The following is a 17,741-nucleotide window of genomic DNA, read 5'->3' as shown; positions in this document are numbered from 1 at the left end:
GAACCCATGTTGGTCTTCCTTATTGGGGACTGCGATAGGGTCTCTTATTGCTATCAGGCCACTTATTTTTACAAAATCTATAGGAGTGTAATTATGCTTCTGCCAAACTTGTTTGAAATCAGCCAGTGGGTTCAAAAGTTATTAGAGAGAGGGACAGACAGGCAGACAGATGCAGATACCATGAACACATAAGCCTCATTTCCATCAGAAATCAGGCTAAAAGAACCTGTATAGAAATCAATTTTTAAAGGGGACTAGATGGACAGAGGAGTAGATCTCTGCAAAGTGCAATTTCAAATTAAGTTAATTTCATGCTAGGAAAAGCTATTGATGTCACTCTGGAATACTAAAATTCTCCCTTCTGCCTAAAGGAGAGGAACAGCACAGGCTGAGCTCTGGTGCCTCACCTTATCCTTGGATTTTTAAGCTAACTGGCACTGACAGGCACAGGTGATTGCTTATAAAGAGGAGACAAAGAACAACTCCAGCAGCTCTGTCCCTACAGTTTTTTTGTGCATGTGAGCACTTAGGCCTAATGACGTATGTAAAGCCCTGCAAATGCCGCTGAATGTTTGTATTTCACCATTGCCTTGCCGTTATACCCATTTTCTTGCTCATTCCTGCCAGCTCTGTCCCTGGGCTGCAAGGGGGAATCATGGCTTTTTATCCTTTGTGTACGCACTGCAAACCGCACTGGGGCCTGAATCTTGATTAGGGCCCTGAGCAACTATTGCGTACCGTGCAAAAATCATAATTTAACATTACAGCCCGTAGTCTCTCAGCTGGGATGCATGTGGAGCTGGGGGTATTTATTCACACTCCCAGCCAGCGAGTGGGAGCAGGGCAGTTTTATTGCCAGGTCTGACACCAGCCTGCTGGGCGGCCTCGGGCAAATCGCTCTGTCATCTTCCCATCCATAAAGAGGGTACGCACTTCCTGCTTTTTGGGAGTCGCTGGGCTGCTACTGCTGCTCCGTCAGTGGGTTTGGAGAGGGAGGGCTGGCAACCAGCTGCAGCCAATGTGCCACTGCTTGCACCAACCATGGTGCTCTGCCTGTGTCCCCAGCCCCACTCGTATCCCCCTTGCCCCTGTGAGCACCCCTTGGGTGGCAGCCACATCTGAAAAAGGTGGAAAACCCCTCTTAAATAGACTTCTGCACCTTAAAACACACCTGCAGCCTGGCCCTGGTTCTCCTCCAAGTGCTGTGCTCAGGGACTCTGGTGCCAGGGCCACGCATGGGTCTGGGAGAGGGGTAGGATGGAGGGGACAGCTGTGTCCCCAGGGAGCCAGGATAACGTGAGAGGGCGGCAGAGCTGCTCCACCCGTTGGGGCGGGCTCGGGCAGGCCAGGTGAGGCGGTCCCAGCCCTGCCTTTCCCTCCTTCCTCAGCCTCCCTCTCGGCCGGCCAGCGCTGCGGGTGCCGGCAGCATGGCGGAGTCCCAGGTGCTCCTGCTGGACGAGTCACACGTCAACGAGAAGGTGACGGAGGCCCAGGCCCGCTTCTACTACAGCGAGGATCAGCGCCGGGCGCTGGAGGTGCTGGTGACCCGGGGTGAGGTGGCCTACCGGGAGGCGCTGAGGAAGGAGCAGCTCCGCGACTTTCTCTCCAGCCGGGAGCTGCAAGCCCTGCGAGGCAGCTGGCGGGGATACGACGACCCCCGGGAGGGTGGCAAGGTGGCACGGGGGCCTGGGGGTGAAACCCTCTCGCTGGCCTACTGGCCCGAGTGCTCAGACACGGAGGTGCCCCCGCTGGACTTGGGCTGGACCGACAAGACCTTCTACCGGGGCATCAGCCGGGTGGCCCTCTTCACGCACCCCCGCAAGGAGGAGAGCGCGCCCCACCTGAAAGAGGTGGTGAGGGAGATGATCCAGCAGGCACAGAAGGTAGGTCCTGGACGCCCTCGGGGGGACACCCCTGCCTACCTTCATGCCTGGGTTGGGGGCACCCAGGCGGAGGGTTTGGCTGGGGAGTGTCTGGGGTGTGAGGGAGGGGAGAGCCCCCCATGCCGAACTTTCCTCTCTGGCCCCCTCCAAAGCACATTGGCCCTTCAGTGTGTCAGGCAGGGCTTTCCCTGAGGTTTGTTGCCAGTCACATCTTTTGCCAAAGCTGATGCCCAGGATGGGGTTAAACCCCAGTACTCCTCCCCCCAAATTGGGGTTTTCTACCCACAGTTGGCTTTGGCCTGTCCTGGTATGATTCCCTGGCACAGGTCATGATGCTCTTACAGCCACCCCTCCTGTACGTGCAGGTATCCCTAGTTAAACACAGGGCAGTGAGTTTGTTAATGGGGTGGTGTTTTTTGGGTTTATTTTATGTGGTCTCAACACCATCCAGCCTGGCCGGCAAGCAGCCAGAGTCAAGACAGTATGCGGCTGCTCCTCCTATTTATCTTTGCCTGGAAAGGTCTGATAGTGGTGACAGGGCACCTCTGGCAAGAAAGCAAACCAGCTGTGATGCTACAAGAACTTGTTTTGCCTAGGTGGGGGCAATGACGAGGTTTTTCTAGGTGTGCATGAAGTTTCCAGCCAAGCCCACCCAGGAAAACATTCCTTTCAGAGCTGACATCCCCCCTGGGAAAAGCAGGTAACACTGCAAGAAACTTCATCCCTGCTCTTAGTTTTCCTGCTTTCTGGATTTTTTCTGCTAAGTCAGTAGTTACTTCCTCCTCCACCTGCTGACATGCCTCCTTCCTCCCCCCACCCAGCACACACTATACACACAACTTTTGCAGACTTGTTAAAAACAAATCTGCTGGGAAATACAGAAAGCTTTCCAGAGAGACATGAATCCAGCAGGTGATCTCCTCAGCTCCCTGCTTGCTGAAATATGTGCACACCCCATAATCCTGTACAGGTATGATCGGTCGTATAGAAGAGGCAAAAGCTGTAAACTCCTTACGCTCTGATTTAGTGTGACTTCACATCCTCTTTGCGCTGCTATGAACACCTGTACAGACTGTACAGGGATTGGGAAACTGCTTTTTTCAATAACCATGCCTGGCACCTAGAAGTAATTAATTCCTTCGTCGATTTTTATTTTTTTGCTGACTGGACAAACTGTACCCCTCCCAGCCCAGACGTGGTTTCATGTTTAACAGCCATGTAAGTGTTTAATGGTCCTTTTCCTAGATAACTATGCCTATTGTGTTCAGCTCCGGGTGGCAGCAGCTTTTCATTTAGCAGATGAGAGCAGGTTTTGGTTGTTTTGGGGTTTTTTGAGGACAGGAGGTCTAAACAGATACTAGTAATATGAGACACATGTCTGTGGGTGCGTTATCATCAGTGTTTTACAAACTTATGTTAATTAAGCTGCCTTGTCATAATGAGATTGGCAAGTTAATGCTTGCCAATCTGTAAATACCTGTGAAGAGCTAGGCACACCTATGGGCCCTATAGATAAGTTGTTATCCATAGGATAAGCAGAGGAATTGGGAAAACCTCTTGCAGGGGTAGACATTCATGCTCTGACTTGCTGTATGTGGGAAAACTCCTAGGTAATCCTGACAGATAGATCACCAGCTGTGGCAGGGGTTTGAGAAGACAAACATAACAGGAGTTGCCCTGCTGCTCATATTGCTGGCTTGGAAGTGCCGTGTGTGAGGCAGCTCATCTGCTTTTCGTACAGGACTGCAGTTTTCATGAGTTTAGTCTGCAGTTTTGCAAAGAACCCTGAAGTGACTCATGGCCCCAAAGCCTGGAGGGAACTATCCTTCATACTGCAAGGCCAGGAGTAACAATTAATGGTTTGTCCAGGACGTGGTGTCATTTCTGCAGTCATTGGACTCATTGCCAATGGAGGGGATGGGAAGAAAGCAAATTCACACTTCTGTTGTCTATTCTTGATCAATTCCCTATGTGGATGTTCGTACTTCAAACAAGTATTACCTGGCACTTTTGCTCCTGAATAACTACATCCATACCACAGTGTGGAGAGAGGGAGGCCTGAAGTAATGCATTAACTCTTTATGCCTTTAATTATAATCTGCCTGTATATGAAGTTGTTCAGGAATAAAGTGGCACAAGTTCATTGTATTTTAATTTTCAGAGGTTCTGTTAATGTTCACTGTATCTTGCTGCTTTGTGCTGGGAAGTGAGGACTAAGGCCAGGCCTAGAATCCAGTTCTGCCTGGCAGAATTTATTGAGGGACTTAATATAATGTAGCTCCAGCACAGTTCACCTCTGTCAGGAACCTACATGTTAATGTTGAGCATAAACACAATGTCAGCTCTTTTTTTCCTTTTCTAACAAAGAAAAGCTTGTGTAAGCACTGTTGACAGAAGGAGCCTTGACGGAGCAGATGTGTTGGTTGTTGTTGGCCATACAAGCAGAGACTCAGCAAACACAGTAGGGGACATTTACTGTAGCATCACTTTCGCAAAAGCAATTTGCTCAAGGGCGTTTTTCAAGGGAAAGAGGTCTCTGGCAAGAATTATTCCCCCTTCCATAGGGGGTTCCTGCACCTTCAGCTGCACCTCTTCCAAACTTCCAGTGAAGAAAATCCTACTGTTTGGTCCCGTTTTCAGCTCCATTCACACCTGTGTGCGCTGTCCCCAGCACAGCTTGGCTTGTCACTGTGACCCCAGTGCCTGGGAAATTAAAATGTAGGCAACTCTATTCCCAGCACACAATGTCAGCATGAGAGCTCTCTGACCCAGCAAGTTGATGTTTCTCAGCGGGAACAGGAAAACAGTATTTTCCTTCATTCATAGCCTTTCAAATGCTGGGAAGAATAACTGTCAGGCAGAAAAGTGAATTGATATTTCTAATGGCATAAAAGATACAGAAATGGAGAGAAAGACAAAACATGTAAGATCAGCATTAGAGTTGCCCATAACTCTCTTGTTTTTGTTGTTACTCATCTTGTGAATGTTCAGGCTTGTCTGTCACGTCAGTGCAACCTTTTTTTTTTTAACGTAAAATCTATGCCTGGAAAGAGGGATTAATTTTATACCGGAAAAAATGCACATGTGAAGAGAGCAAACTATCATTTTGCTTCCAAATCTTGAAAACACACTCTCCAGTCCCTTCCTGACAAATATGAAGTGTTTATGTTTGAGTTCCCCAACACGTTCCTTGGGAAGCCAGCCCTGAGAGCAGACTTCTCACAGGGAATCAGGGAAACAAGGAAAATGAAATTCTTTTTGTCTGCACTGTGCATTATGGCTGAAGATTCAGGCCCTGATTCCTCTGCATATTCAGTCTTCCATTATTCACCTTCTGATTAAGTGTTAGAGCTGTGGTTTTCACTCTTCTTTTAAAATCTATTTTCAGTGTTCTTCTTTGGTTAAGTGTATCCTTACAAAGGCAACAGAAGTTTCACAATACAGAGGAAAAACTAGGTATTTGGCTTTGGCATCCCTCAGGTTGCTGAAATCAGCCATCTGCCCCTAGAAGAAGTAGAATTCTCAAAACATTTATTAAGTTCCTTCCAAAGTACAGCAGGAGACAAACCAGAGAATTACAAGATTATTGGTAGTGGTTTGGCATGTACTTCCCTGTACTTTTGTCTCCCCTAAATTCTCCTCCTCCATATTCTGGTGTCTGTGCTCTCCTTTATTTTGCACCAGCATGATGGGCCTCCCTTTCAGTTTTTAATATTTTATTCAGTTGTCTGTATGCTGTCTTCTTGTTTCCAGATTATTGCAGTGGTCATGGATGTATTTACAGACCGGGACATCTTCCGTGACATTGTTGATGCAGCATATAAGCGCTGGATCCCAGTCTATATAATCCTAGATGAGGAGGGTGTTAAGCTCTTCCTGGAAATGTGCAGATGCCTTGACCTCAATGACCTGCAGATCCGGGTAAGATATTCAGTACTGAACCCTTATCTCCTGCAGGTCAGTAGCCTTTATCAGTTGTCTGAAAATCCTGGAACTCACTTGGACAGGCAAACACATCTCTTCCGCCCTAGAAGTCTCGTCACAGCACTTAGAGGTGATGGAGCATAGAGGGATAAGAGAGTTGCTTGCTAATACAGAAGGAAAGAGAAAGAGAAAGAGAAGATTTGAAATTTTTGCCTTTCACCTAAGACAGAGGTCTATGTCCTTTCTTGGCTCTTGTGACCTAAAAATTTCTGTTTGGGAAGAAAATGGTCTGAAGAAATTCCTGTGGGTCTCCTATGCAAGGATTCAAACCACAGTCCAGAGTAGTTCTTGGAGTTGTTGCCTGCATGGATCCCAGTTATAGGACACGTACGATCTGTGAAATCAAGACTTTTCTATCCAGCAATGATCATCTGGGAGTGAATGAGCTTGTAGTACTCCTCTGCCTGAGAACATGAGGGATTGAGGAGCACAGCTGCTCCCCTCTTCCATATCAGAGTACACCTTCATGTAGTGCATGCAGCACAGCAGAGTAGTCAGCCTAGCTTGGCTGGCAGAAGCAGCCTCAGTAGGATCTCGTTCCATGACATACAGAGTGAAAACCTTTGTATGTTTATAGTTAGTATTGTGTTCCGTTCTTTTTTCATCATTTTTAGTCACTGTCACTACCACAAACTTGTTCCGAATACTGAAAAAGTTGTTAGGTTGGAAACAACCTATGGAATGTGAGACTCACAGTTGTGATCCAACTGTTCTTCTGAGAAGTGGGAAAAAGAAGCAGCACACCTTTTTGCCTGAAGGAAGGTCAGATCTTCCATAAACACACAATAAATAGCTTAAGAAAAAGCCAAAACACAACCAAAACTCAAAAAACTCTGAAGGTTATAGGAGCTCATATTAATGATTTTAGGAAAACCATCTTAAATCTGGCTGAAAATAACTCGCATGTATCTGAACAGCGCTCCTGTGAACTACCACTCTGCTCTGAGTTTCTGGACTTCATCAAAAAAAGACATCCAGCTGAGCAGCTTTCTCATCTTTCTCCAAAACAGAAACAGAAGTTTCTTTCCTTTGGTGTCTTGAAAGCAAGACACAGACATCATTATAACAGACCTGTTTCAAGCTTCAGGGGTATTCTGTGACCTAGGCTTGAATCTCTTTGGTACCAAACTGTGAAATCACAGCAGTAGTTCCATTTGTGATGTTACCTGTTTCCCAGTACTATTCTCACTGTGTCATCATGTGCAGGAATGATGCCTTCAGTACTGCATGTTTTAACTCCTTGATAGAGTGAATGAAGAGCTGTCCTGGTATTCTAGAAAAAGTTGCAATGCTGTTGGAGAGAGAGGCAGAGTTTGAACTGATGCCATCAAAAGCAGGAGAAAACCCTGTGTCTGTTCTGTGCTTCCCTTCTCTCACAGCAGCCCTTACTTTGTTTTTCATCAAATTCCTTCAGCTAAAAAAAAGTCCAAATACAAGCTCAGCTGTAGGAGGTCCACTCTGAAGAACCTTTTAACATCTTTCTTTGACCTAATTGTTCACTCTTCTGCAGAGCTCTAGCCCACAGAGTGCTGTCCTTCAACTTTTCCCCTTCTTTTCCTAGCTATCTCATACTTTATCTTAAATTCACTCTAAGGTTGTTGTATTCCTTTTCCAGTATGGCTAAGCCTTTAATTAATCTTGTTAAGGTCAATGTAGTTTATTATTGTCTATGGTACTATGGAGGATCTGGGAAGAGTCTTTCTGTAAGGTGAAACAGGTCATTTACCTCTCAAGGAAGATGGATGACCTCTCAGCATCCTGCCTGAGGCTGCCTTGCATGTATCTGTGCTGCTGTTTGGGTCAGTATGGCAGAAATCGTTATGTAGTAGTTCCCCTCGCACCAGGCTTCAGATACCCAAGGAATCTCAAGCAAGGTTAAGGCTTTCCTTTGAGGACTCCCTCCAACCCCACCTCATTGATTCAATGTGTTGAGGGTTGTTTTGAACTTTTAGTGTTGAAGACCCAGTTTTGAAGCAAGAAAGCAAGCTGGGCCTCTGGTCTTGTTCAGGCAGAATCATTTTGTCTGGCATTGCTTGATCACAGAGGATGCTGGAATTGCTGAGGAAGAAAGAGAAACTGGCGCAGTTAACTCTATCATTCACGCATTTCTTATTTATGACGTCTTTTTCCTGACATCTGCTTTGATGTCTGAGTTACTTCTACAGATTTTCTGCAACAGGGAAAACATTCTTTCCTTACACTATCTTTTTGTGTAACCATTTTGCTTTCTTCTAAAAGATTTTTACCAGTGGGCCACAGTTCGTCAGCAAAGGAATTGCATACTCTTCCTTCCTGCCCTTCTTCCCACCTTTCCTTCAGAATGCTTGTGCAAGATTTACAGGATGGCTTTTTCTCAGAAAGTTGCAGAAATGTGGGATGTAACTTTAAGGTCTAGAGGTAAGTTCTTATCCCAGGGAAAGAGAGAGAGAGATGACACACCAACATGGGGTGTCCTTGCTGCAGGGTCAGGATTCTGTCTTCTGTCATCACCAGATGCTCAGATTGTTCTGTGATTCTTGCCCTTTTGTATATGTTGCCCTGTTCCTCTAATGCAGAGTGAGTACTTCAACAATCCTAATACAGGGAGCTTTACTGTTAACACTGGATTTTGCCCTTTGTCTACATACAGTGCTGGGTGTTTTCACAAAATTCCTGGCTATTGTATCATTTTGAGATGGCAGTCTCACAGGAGGGAAACTGCTGGAGGAAGACAGTATGTCACTCTGCAAAGACAAAAAGTTCTTGACTGACCCCAAGCATGAAAGGAGGAAACCTCAGTTTTTGTCTGAAGGCCAGAGATCACTAGAAATGCATTTAAATTCAACCATCAGCACATTCATCCTGGGATGTTAGTAAGAATATGTCTTGTGTGTTTGAGTCATATGGCTTCCTGAGCCTACAGGACATGGTTTGCCAGACTTCCATTATGTCTCATCCAGGAGTGTTCTTTGGAAGTCACAGTGAATCAAAGGTCTCATAGATACAAAATTCATAGCCAAACAAAAAGTCCTGGTTTTGTTGACCTGAGGGTATGTGATCTCAGCAGGTTTTAGATGAGTTTTCTTTCTCCCCATGCTTCTGCTAACCAAGACCCCAGGAACAGACACTCCTGCTCAAAGATGGCAAGTTCACCTAGAGTTTCGAGCAAGCCCAGGGAACAAGTTCCCTGAGGGAAGTTCACATTCATGTTGATCTTTACATTCATGTGCCCAACATGTAAGGAGTTCCTCCCCTAACTCCATGAATTCTTTAAACTTTCTGCCTAAGAAAATTTTGGAATTTCATTTCAGTATTTTGTGTCTTTCCTCGCTGATTCCTAACCCAGCTGAGGGAGAAGCTGAATGTAACATGATGCAGAGCTGTTGGTTTTTTAATTATCTGTTATAGAATTCTTCCAGGCTGCTTTTGAAAATGGGGGCTTACAAGGCTCTCTTTTTGCAAAGGCACAAATAAATAATACCCAGTAATGACCTCGGCAGGCCAGGTCCATTCTACTTGAATACCTGCAAGTTTTACTATTTTTGTCAACAAGGGTGCCTTTTCCAAAACTGTTCAGGGCAAACACACAGGATAAGTCCACAGTATTTCCACTTGGTGGCTGCTTCCAGATTGTTGCTGCTTTTGTGTCCCTGTGTAACATGAGCATCTACCACCCAACTCTCTGACCCGGAGATATGATCACCAGAAATAAGAAGCTTGCAGACCATGAATAAGAAAAATTCCTTTACTCCTGTTACCGTGGTCCTGTCCACATGAATCCCATACTTCTCTACCTCTTTCCCCCTCTGTGGTACCTCCATCTAGGATTTTACAGTGGGAAGTAACAGGCATCTGGGGCCTCCCTCTCAGCCCTGTGCTCAGGTGGAACAGTAGTTCAAGAAAACAAGGGGCAGTAGCTATCACAGAAGATTCCATTGTCTGAAGGGATCTGATTTTTCCAGGGACAGCAGAAAGGGGATCTCCACATTTTGAAAAACACAGTCACTATAAGGGACTGTTGAGTCTCTCATCTCTCAGCTACTGCGTTTGTGTGGTGCCTCTCCTTAATCTGTTTTACATCTGTTAGTTTATAGAGGTCATCCATGGCATCCGTCCCAACTTGAAATAAAGATCCCTGCTTGCTTTGCAAAGTGTATCAGCAGATGTTCTAAGAGAGGAGGTACACACAGGTTCCCCAGTGGAAGTACTTACAACACTTCCTTTTAGGGTCTGTCTTGTGTATCCTCCCTACTCAACCACAGCTTGTGAGCACTATTGCCCAGGTCTGTCAAGTGACAACTAAGCATCAGTCACAAGACAACCTATCGCTGACTTTCTAAACTGGGTCTAATTTAACTTTCGGTGGATTCAGGGTGAGGTTCACAATAAAGGAAGAAAGTCTGATTCCATCTGTGTTTGTATTAGGATGCTGTGTCAGGCTTGACTGTTACTAGTCTTTGTTAAGTTGCTGCCAGGGAGACATTAGTCAGTGCTTGTGGTGAGGAGTGGCGCAAGCCTGTGTAAAGCAAATGTGGAAATTTAATGCAGACTGCAGCTTCCATAGGCCAGCTATGACAAACCTTGAGCAGGCTTCTGCAACAATGCAGCTCTGGAGGGGTCACTTCTATCTGGTGAACTAATTGGTCCCCTACCCAAAATATTTGTAATTACTGTAACAGAAATGCTTCACCAAAATGGTTTCAATCTCACCTCATTTGTGTTTGTTTTTCCTCTTCTGTTGTGCAGTTTTCAGTACCTGAACCCAGGCTTGTTCCTCCTCTGTACGGCTTGATATATCAGTCTACAAATGCTCCAAGATCCTTCAAGGCAGAAAACATTATACAAATAACCTGTTAAGTGACTTGATGTTTATATTACTTTGTGCTAATTTTCTGCATTTCAAGATGTATTTATGCACTCCTGTGCCTACTTTGTTCAAGGAGGTTTATGTGTTCAGCTGTTTGGTTCTATCCCCTCTGTGCCATTCTAAGTGTTACATCTAGCTCAGTTACTGCAGAAATTCAAATATACCTTCTTTCCACCAAAATAAGGTGATATGACATACAAACACAATAAAATCCACACTTGTTACATGCTAAGAAACTTTCTGCCCACACAGGCTGATAATTCTTGATTCACAAAGGTACATGACATGTCAGAGCTGTTGACTGATTTGAAAAACTGAGGTCCTTCTTGACACTTGCAGCCAATACTCCATGATTGGGCAAATCCCACATCCAACTTTACTCAGCAAGGCAAAAATATTATTTCAGGTGAGCAGCCAGCCAACTACAAATGTCATTCTAAATACTGGAAAGGGCAGCCTTTCTCATGTGCTCTACCCAACCTGCATTCAGCATCCCACACATATGACTCACTTCTAGGCCTTGGGCGAGTCACTTCATCTTTTTCTCTCTCAGGCTCTTCATCTTTAAAACAGAGTAATAATACTTTCAGCAGTGTTGGGAGCATTAATTAGCTGGTGCCCACACAGGACTCCAGACAGATCAAGCAACAGATGAATGCAAAACAGTAGTATAATCAGTTACTGTTAGTCAGAATTTGTACTGACACTGCTGTATTTTAGTGGGGAAAATAGGAGCAGATTCAAAAGGTAAGAGCTATACTCAGGAAAATGTATTTTGAAATAAATCTGCATTCTTATAATAACTCGTTCCTGCATGCTGATTTCTATAGCCTATCAATATTTAAGCTGTCAGTGCAGTTGATAATAATAGGACTTAGCTCTCTGTGGGATCTGAGGCTGTGCTGGCTTTAGCCAAATCCTCATGATTCTCCTGCTCTGCAGATGGGGGAAAAATGAGGCAAAGGTGAGTTGACTTTCCCAGAACATCACAGGGAATAGTGTCAGAACTGTGATTACATTTGCAACTATCTGCCTCCCAACCCTGGATTTATTACTGCCAATCCCAATACCTTTTAGCTTTTCATTGTTAAAGAATTTTTACAGGAACAGATGGTGGAATGAAGAAAATGGTCTAAATTTGTGTGTCAGAGCAACAAGATAATTTACTCTGAACTTATACTGACAATCAATGTTTTGGGCTTGGGGAGGGGCAGTCGTTTCTGTTAGACAGTTTGGAAATTCAGCCTCATGCAGCCAGGACCCATGAGCAGAGTAACACTCAGTCCAATGTGCAAACATATTCATAGAGTAAGTGCAGGGACACATCTGTTCTTGAAAATCATGTAAACTTAAATCTGTTTTTCCTCTGAGCTGGATAGTGCCTTGTTCGTTTACTTGTAGGGTTGCTGTCCAAAGGGTGTGAGACAAGAGGTGTGGGGAGAGGCATTCTCTTTTCCAAACTACTTCCATTCATTTAATGAAAAGTTTTTTCCTCCTGTTCTTCAAAAATTATTCTTTGCTGATTTATTCAAAACATCAGTAGAGATACTTGTCCTACTCCTCTTGTTCAAAAAAAAGTTCCGTGTTTTCTCACTCTTTGTTGAACAGTGAGGAATCTCAGTGGACACTATAACTGTTTTGGGTTCCTAGCAAAATTATAAAGTTCAGGGTTCCACTTTTGTTATAACAGAGAGGAAACATCTATATTTTGAGCAATAGAATTGTTTCCTCCTCTCTTCTGTAATAATTAAATTGTCTGGTCTTCTATTCTGCCCAGCTTTGTCAAGCCACATGTTGTTGGGAATCAGAATACAAGCACAAAAAGAACGTAGTATTGACCTGTTGCATACATTACCCTCCAAGTAACTGTGTCCTTTGCACTGCAGAGGTGTTGCAAAGTTCCTTCGTGATCCTGCTAATGTAATCTGGAGAAGAACTCACGAGTGCCATGGAATAGGGATCAGGATTCAGAGAGTGCAGCCATGACTCAGAGTTGCTCTGATTCATTCCCCTGAACTGGGCTGGGCTACAGCACAGGACTGGAGATGGAGGATTGTTTGATTTTGAAAGGATCATCTTGCCAGTGGGCTATGATGAATAGCTGAAGACAACAAGCAGGGTTACAAAGATGCTGATAATAAACTGATGGAGGGGAGTGACTTGTACAGACAGGGGATGACAACAGGTTTTATGGCACTGTGCTTTCCTTTCTGCAGCCCTTCTGGTTTCTGGTGACTGATACCAAATGAGCTGTAGTCCCAGAAGTAGTGAGATAATGTGAGTGACATGTTAAGACTTGGAGCTGGCAATTGTCTAATTCTCTAATTCTCTGCCCTATTTATTGTGACATTTTGTCTTTTCACCTCCCCATTAGAATATCCGCATACGTTCTGTGACAGGAGTTGGGTTCTACATGCCAGCAGGAAAGATCAGAGGCACATTGGCATCCCGATTCCTCATGGTGGATGGTGAAAAGGTGGCCACTGGATCATACAGGTGGGTTGCTTTTGCTTAAGGCAAGGCTACATTCTTTGTGTAAAGAATGGCTTGTGGTTTTGCTGGAGAGTCTTCTTCCCATGCCCTTCCCTTTCCTGATCCCAGCCTCTGTAATCTGTGTGGCATCTGTAGAAACTGGGATGAGATGACAGAGAAGGTACCATAGAGGACAAGCTGCTTCTGAGAGAACCGAACATGTGCATGCTAGTGGACCATTTCAGTGGGCTAGAGACAGTTCATCAGGTAGTGGTCTGCATGGACTCCACTGTGCTCTAGTAAGGTTTTCAGTCTGGAGACTCTGTTGATGCAGAGTTGCTTTTTTAAATGGGTAAACTGTCCTTCAGCATTTTAGGGCCTTTTCTTCCAGACCTGGTCTGCATCCTTAATGAAGAACAATAATAAAGAGTGTCATGTATCTGTCCTGACCCATCTTGGCAAGGACATACAGGCAAATGACACAATGCCACATATTGCCATGTAGTGTCTTAGATGTTGTTAGGTGAGCTGGGTCAAATATGCACCCAAAAATCTAATGTCAGTTCTGTTTCCTACTCTTAGCTTCACATGGAGTTCATCTCACATCGACAGAAACATCCTGCTAGTCTTGACGGGACAGCACGTGGAGATGTTTGATGTTGAGTTTCGTGAGCTCTATGCCATCTCAGAAGAAGTTAATTTCTACAAGGAACTGGGTATTGCTAACCCATTTGTTCTCGGAATTGGGAAGCCAGGCCTTCATTCCTCCACTGTGGCTCGGAAGTTCATTAACCCCAAATATGGTTTAGTGGCAGGGGCAACCCGTGGTGATATGATGCTCTGGGCTTCACGACATAGGCAGGATAATCAGGGGAACATGGAAAAGGAGGAAACAAGTGAGTCAAAGAAACGGTTAAATCAGTTTCTGAACGACTTAATCACATTGGAGCAAGAGTTCCCAGAAATTGATCCACCTCTGGAGAATGTGAACAAGCTGAATCGGAGCCCTCAGAAACTGTTCTCCCGGCTCCACGTGGACCTGAAAAATAAATCCAAATCCAGAGAGTCTATTCGAGATGTGAAGAAAGAAGAGGTACAAGCCAATTCAAAGCAAGGAAAACGGTTTGCTACTGGGCTTTTCAGTCGCAAGGCCAAACGGTCTCCAGGCTCAAGCATTGAGGCCAATTCTTTTGCCAGTGAAGGACATTCAGGAGAAGACCTTGGGAACATGAAACTGGAATACGAGCGGCTCAGCATTGGCCATGCCAGTGGTCGGAGCACTGGAGGCATCTCAGGTAAAACATCTTCTACCAGCATATTCTGTTTCTGTGTCCTTTGTTCCAGGTTTGGGTGAAAACATATTCAATATAGGCACCTGAGAGTGGATCCTATTATTTCCTCTATATTAAAGTGAGTGGGATCAAAGAAGACTAGAAGTTGTAACAAATGATACAGGCAATTTAAGTTGAAGGCAATTTAATGGCAGTCTTATTGTAAAGTTGGTACTTCTCATTTAAATGTTTTCTCATACTTCTCAAAAGTGGATATGGGACAAAGGGAGAGGAAGATGAATGTCTCCTTGTGGGAAACAGATTGTATGTGCAGTTCATGAAGGGCACTGCCCTCATAAATAGCAGCAGTATGTTCAGTATTGTAGTGGTTAGCAGGGTGCAAACAGATTTCCAGTGTACCCCCTCCTTTCCTCATTTGGGTTTAGTCAGGCACTTTTACTGTGACAAGTTTCTGGTGGAGAAGAGAAGGAAACCTGTTTATGTTGTGGTGAGGGGGCAAGGAGTGGAGGAAAGGGTGAAAGTCTTCTTAATTGCTCCTTTATCACCTTCTGACATGAGGGGGAAGGTCGTGAAAATAGAATGGAGAAGTACTAGATCTCAACATTTTTTTCTTTGTTAAAACGGCTGATATTTTCACTAAGGCTTTCCAAGGCTTCATCTGGTTTAAGAGACAAATGATAAAGATTTCTCCCAATTTAGGAGTTCATAGCTAACTTCCTGACATTTTAGATGTTTTGTCAGATTGAAGTAAATCTATGGACTATTCAGCCTGGATGTCTTTCACTCTCAGTGAGCTGTGCTCAGTGCCAATACCTCCTGCACCAGCAGGAAAATAAAATACTTCCAGGGAAAAAAATTCTCCTTGGCTTGTCTGGCCAGGGACCATTCTGTGCTGCAATGAATGCAAAACGCAGGCACAGAGTCTGAATTCCCTTGACACTGCCATGACGTGAAATGGAAAGATATTGTCCTGAGACCAAAAAGAAACGCGAGGTATTAGGAAGGTAAATGATAGCAATTGATTAGGTTCTTATAAATATTTCTGGCTGAATGAAGGAGAGACTCAAAAGTGCCAAACAAATATGGAAGGAATGGTAAGAAGATTATAGTAGACCCATTTTGGGATGTCCATTTGGCATTTGAGGAGGCAGAATTAAGCCCTGGTCTAAAGAGCTCCTCTCTCTAAATCACTTTATGTCTTGAGCACAGACAGTTTGTGCTGCTGGGCCCTATTCCTTGGAAACAGGAAAAACAAAATCCGTGAGGGCCTATAGGGAGATGTATGGGCATTCCCTCTTGGAGGAATGGACTTGAGGGCTTGCACTACCCTCTAGTGACAGAAGTAGTGAATTGTGTAGTCTCTGATTTGTCAGCACTTTACCATATCAGAGATTCTGTTTCTCACTGTCAGCTGTTTTCAAGCAGACACCCCGCCATTCCCGCAGTGCCATGATGAAATTAGGCCCAGATTGAGCCACAAAAGAGGTTGGTGTTTCTAGTGGAACAATGGGGCACTGTGCCCCTCTGGGACACCACCCTGTCAGGGCAGCAGGGATGTCCCTGCTCCTTTTAAGGACCTGTGCGAGACAGTCTGATGCTTAGTCTGGAACATTTCCACCAAGACCATTTCCACACTATCATGCTATTATGTTCGGGTTTTATTGATTGTCCCTGCTACTTCCTGAGGGCTGCCACCTCTTTCAATAAAGGGAAAGGAAGAATTGAGAACAGATGCAGGGAAGGCGCAGAGGTCCAGTACACCAGCCTTCACACTGTGCTCTTCCTGACCTGATAAGTCTTTCTAAGGAGTCCATGCAAGTATTTTTTTGTTTTATGCAAATTGAGAATGCCTGTTCATGGTGTCAATGAAAGACTCCACAGCTTTTGAGGTATGGTGTAAGTATACTTAGGTCACCATTGTTGTAAAAGACTGGAAGAACATCACTGCTTGTGTGTTGCTTTTGAATTGCATCACTGTTGTTGAGGGAAAGCTTCTCTAGTCTAGTGGGCCCAAAGTGGCATGTGAACAGAGGTGACAAGAGGGCACATTAAAAAGATGGAAATTCATGAGAAAGAGGAAAAAAAATTAGTTACCACAGAGGATCTTGCAGCTACTTGATCAGTAGCATGTGCTTCATTAGAATTTAATACAAAATTCTTTAACAAGGGCATGGAATAGAGTTCCATCTTCAAGATAAAAATAGGAGGCACTTTGTTCTTGGGTAACTGAGGGACTGACTTAGTTTTAAAAGTTTACGTTAGCTTTGAGCAGGTCCTGTAAAAACCGATACTGTGATACTCTGGATGACAGAAGGGAGGTAGGGAGTGGAAATGAAGGAAGGAGAAGGTGCTTGGTATGCAGTCACATTAAGATGCAATTATTCAGAGCTTCACAGTTTGAAATAGCTGCCCTTACCTTTTGTAAAGATTAAACAGCACACTTAAGCCCTGTGGGCCTGCCTGTGCACACATCCTCCAAAGTCACTATTAATTCGGTAGAACCACAGAGATACATCCCACCTTGCAAATGCATAGAGAGACCAGATCTGCTCGCAGAGTAATTGAAAGACGTTATTCAAGCAGGCTAAAGGTCAGGTTCAGTCTTGTAAGAGCAAATGGTGATGAAGGGAAACCAAACTGGGAAGGGAAGCGATGGAAGTGTGTTCTGCAACAGTTTGAAAATCTGACTGGGTATTTACATGCTAGGAAATGATGCCTACAAATCAGAACTGGGAGTGTGGAAAATAATAGGGCTATAAATAGTAATGTCCCAAGCTAAGTGTCCAAATTAACATCCTGAGGTTTTGTCCTAGCACAGTGCACAGAGACTGTGCTTTGTCATACACAGCTTTCTTAAATCACATCATCAAATTGGCACAACTCTTGAACTTCACTGTTGCCCACATAGGAACACAACAGTGGCAGTTCTGAATCTGACCAGAATCTTGTTAGTTTTAAGCTGCTGCTGGGCGCACTGTGATCAGCAAAGACACTGTTGTTTGTGTGCAGTTTCTGGGGAATTGCAAGGGTTTGAAAGCTGCATGGCTTTGGAATGCACTGGTTTTTTGTTTTGTTTTCTCCCTTGAAAGAAGCAAAGTGGGCTGGTTCAGGAGGGTCTGCTGTCCTGAGTTTCTCTGTACATCAGCCTTCACTCCTCATGAGTATTGGCTGCAGAGCACAAATATTTAACAGCAGGATTTCATGTTTCACTTTTGGGTGCGTCTTGCCAAAAGATATGAGATTTACACTGAACACTGCAATACT

General features: G+C 44.5%; 1 protein-coding gene across 2 annotated transcripts in view; it reads left to right on the top strand.

Moving 5' to 3' along the window:
• Window positions 1-1,359: 1,359 nt before the first annotated feature.
• FAM83F (family with sequence similarity 83 member F) overlaps window positions 1,360-17,741 on the top strand; it is a 27,048-nt gene continuing 10,666 nt past the window's right edge. For both annotated transcript variants that reach the window (XR_011736287.1, XM_065852313.2), the window contains exons 1-4: window positions 1,360-1,883; window positions 5,637-5,804; window positions 13,088-13,209; window positions 13,768-14,480. Coding sequence is in view for 1 of the 2 variants with exons in the window: in XM_065852313.2 (XP_065708385.1) it covers window positions 1,428-1,883; window positions 5,637-5,804; window positions 13,088-13,209; window positions 13,768-14,480 (1,459 nt within the window). In the remaining variant the exon portion in view is untranslated. The remainder of the gene's footprint in view (window positions 1,884-5,636; window positions 5,805-13,087; window positions 13,210-13,767; window positions 14,481-17,741) is intronic.

The sequence above is a fragment of the Patagioenas fasciata genome, chromosome 1, assembly GCF_037038585.1.
Source record: "Patagioenas fasciata isolate bPatFas1 chromosome 1, bPatFas1.hap1, whole genome shotgun sequence".
NCBI classification, from domain to species: Eukaryota; Metazoa; Chordata; class Aves; order Columbiformes; family Columbidae; genus Patagioenas; species Patagioenas fasciata.
This window is presented reverse-complemented; position numbering and strand designations above follow the sequence as displayed.